At 53.7% G+C, this 2,111-nt stretch overlaps 1 protein-coding gene across 1 annotated transcript; it reads right to left on the bottom strand.

Annotated features, from left to right (window-relative positions):
• Positions 1-22: 22 nt before the first annotated feature.
• POSPLADRAFT_1055970 (hypothetical protein) lies at positions 23-1,937 on the bottom strand (the record flags this gene model as incomplete). The annotated part of the gene is made up of 3 exons (XM_024480714.1): positions 23-1,548; positions 1,602-1,734; positions 1,785-1,937. Coding segments are annotated over 3 exons (1,812 nt in total), but the record flags the coding sequence as incomplete, so codon positions are not given.
• Between the last annotated feature and the right edge of the window lie 174 nt (positions 1,938-2,111).

Here is a 2,111-nt window from a genome sequence, read left to right as displayed (position 1 = left end):
AATCCCGCATATTCGATGGTACCTCGACGTCACTTGATTTGGTGTCGACAGGAGAAGACAATACCGGTTGAAGGTCTGTTACGTGTTCTTCCAGCATGGGGACAACAACCGCGAGAGCATCCTGGACCGAGCAAGGATCCGTTCGGAGAATGTTGGTAACGCCCTCGTCTTCCGTATTCCACAGGAACATCCTCCCTTCGCCTTGGAGCAGAAGAGATCGCATGAAAGTGATTGGGCCTGCGTCAGTGCCCTCATATCCAGAGATGATCAAGTGGAAGCTCCCCTTGCCCACACGGGCAAGGTCAAGCATGCTGGCGTTCTGGTCGAGTTTCACGTGCTCGACCTTTAGCACAGAGTATAGGAATGCGATAGCTCGTCCAACTGGCGAATCAGCATGCGTCAGCAGGATGCGCATGGACTGCAATCGCTGCAGACGTCGGAAGGTGGATAGTCCGGGAGCGAGAACCGCGGAGAGGAATCCCAGGAGGCAGGCGGGACCAGCGGCTGCCAAGCTGTGCACCTCGGGGGACACATGCGATACCAGGTCCGCGTGGATGATGGATGGCTGTACAGGGACGCCGTCGAGGACGCCCACCACGCATGTGCCCGCTGGTAGCATAGGCGACTGCGTCCCGTTGACAATGCCGAGGATTGCCGCACAACTATTGAACGTCCACGAAGAACATACGTCCACTAGCACCTTGTCTAGAGGGACACTTCCAGGGATGCTTTTCTGCTCCGAAACTGGATCTGGAACAATGGGTGGTATCGGGACTAACCGAGGGACGAGAAATGTGCCCTCTGGAGAAACCAGTATCTCCGGCTCTTGACGCATTATGGCTGGTATTTTCACAAGATACTCATTCCTCTGTTGCTCGGAGAATGAGGGTGGGAAGACGACAAGCCGTATGGTCCAAGTGATGTACTCGCGTCGGAGAGCACGTAGGAGACCTGATGCGCGTCCGCTGTCGCGGCCTGCCAAGATCCATACGTCCAGCTCTTCGGACGAGTCCAAGTTCCTGAAATACTGTTGAAGAGTCATCTCCTGGCCGTGGCTGTAAGCGAAGATGAGTGCATCGCGGGCGAACAGCATGGTGTCGGTGGTGGAGCGATAGTCGATACGTTGACTAACAATTGTCGCAGCGGACGGAGGGTCAGAATTGCCCTGCTTGCTGCCGAGGACGGCCATGCCCAGTTGCTCGTATGGCCCTCGAATGGATTCCTCGACCTGGTATCCACAAGATGCGTGCAGCTGTGCTGTCACAACAGAAATCCCTCCCGGCACCACGCAGCTACTGCAGCGCAATAAAATGGAGCGGAATCTATCCTCGTCGGATGATCGATCGAAGACCACGAGGATGTCGTAATATGGATGTTCCGGGAGGTCTTCGCCCGTAAGCACCTTATCCAGGTCTGCAGTTCGAACCACACCAGACTGCACGCGTGACGCATACAGCTCCCGTTGCTCTTCGTTACCGACGAATATCTCGAAGAACAATGCAGGAAATTCGTTGAGGACAGTGATCAGGTATGACACGAGTTCGCGTTCTGCGGCAGCATTCAGCACAAGCTCGGATGTGACATATAGAATTACTCGTCACCCTTTGTAGCGATTGCTACTCGCACTACGCATTGAGAGGCATCTCGAGCAAAAGCTGTAACGGCACGTTGCAGAGCCGCCCCCTGTTGGAGTGCAGCTGATCTCAGAGCCGACGCCAGCAAACGAGAATCAGCCTTATTGCAAATCAGCGATCAAGCACTGATGGACAGGTTGGCCAGCTCACATTAACGTCAATTGCATCCCATTTTATTTGCAGCTGATCATCGCACGACAGAGAAGCAGACGCTGGTCGCTGTGAGGGCAAGGACGCAGGCTGATAGATCAGGTGTAAAGGCCGCTGCACGGTAGGTATTGGATCGATATGATGTTTAGCCATTATAAGCGATTGCAGGGAGCAGATACGCTGTCCGTAATCATCCACGAGCGCAATGTCGTAACATATCTGTTCTATTAATGATATCCTGATGAGCTTTTGTCCTTCATATATGAATAAGACGGTACTACCTGGCCACCATTCTTTGAAGACGACATGCGCATAGAGATGATGCGG

This window comes from Postia placenta, assembly GCF_002117355.1.
Source record: "Postia placenta MAD-698-R-SB12 unplaced genomic scaffold POSPLAscaffold_6, whole genome shotgun sequence".
Classification (NCBI taxonomy): Eukaryota; Fungi; Basidiomycota; class Agaricomycetes; order Polyporales; family Adustoporiaceae; genus Rhodonia; species Rhodonia placenta.
This window is presented reverse-complemented; position numbering and strand designations above follow the sequence as displayed.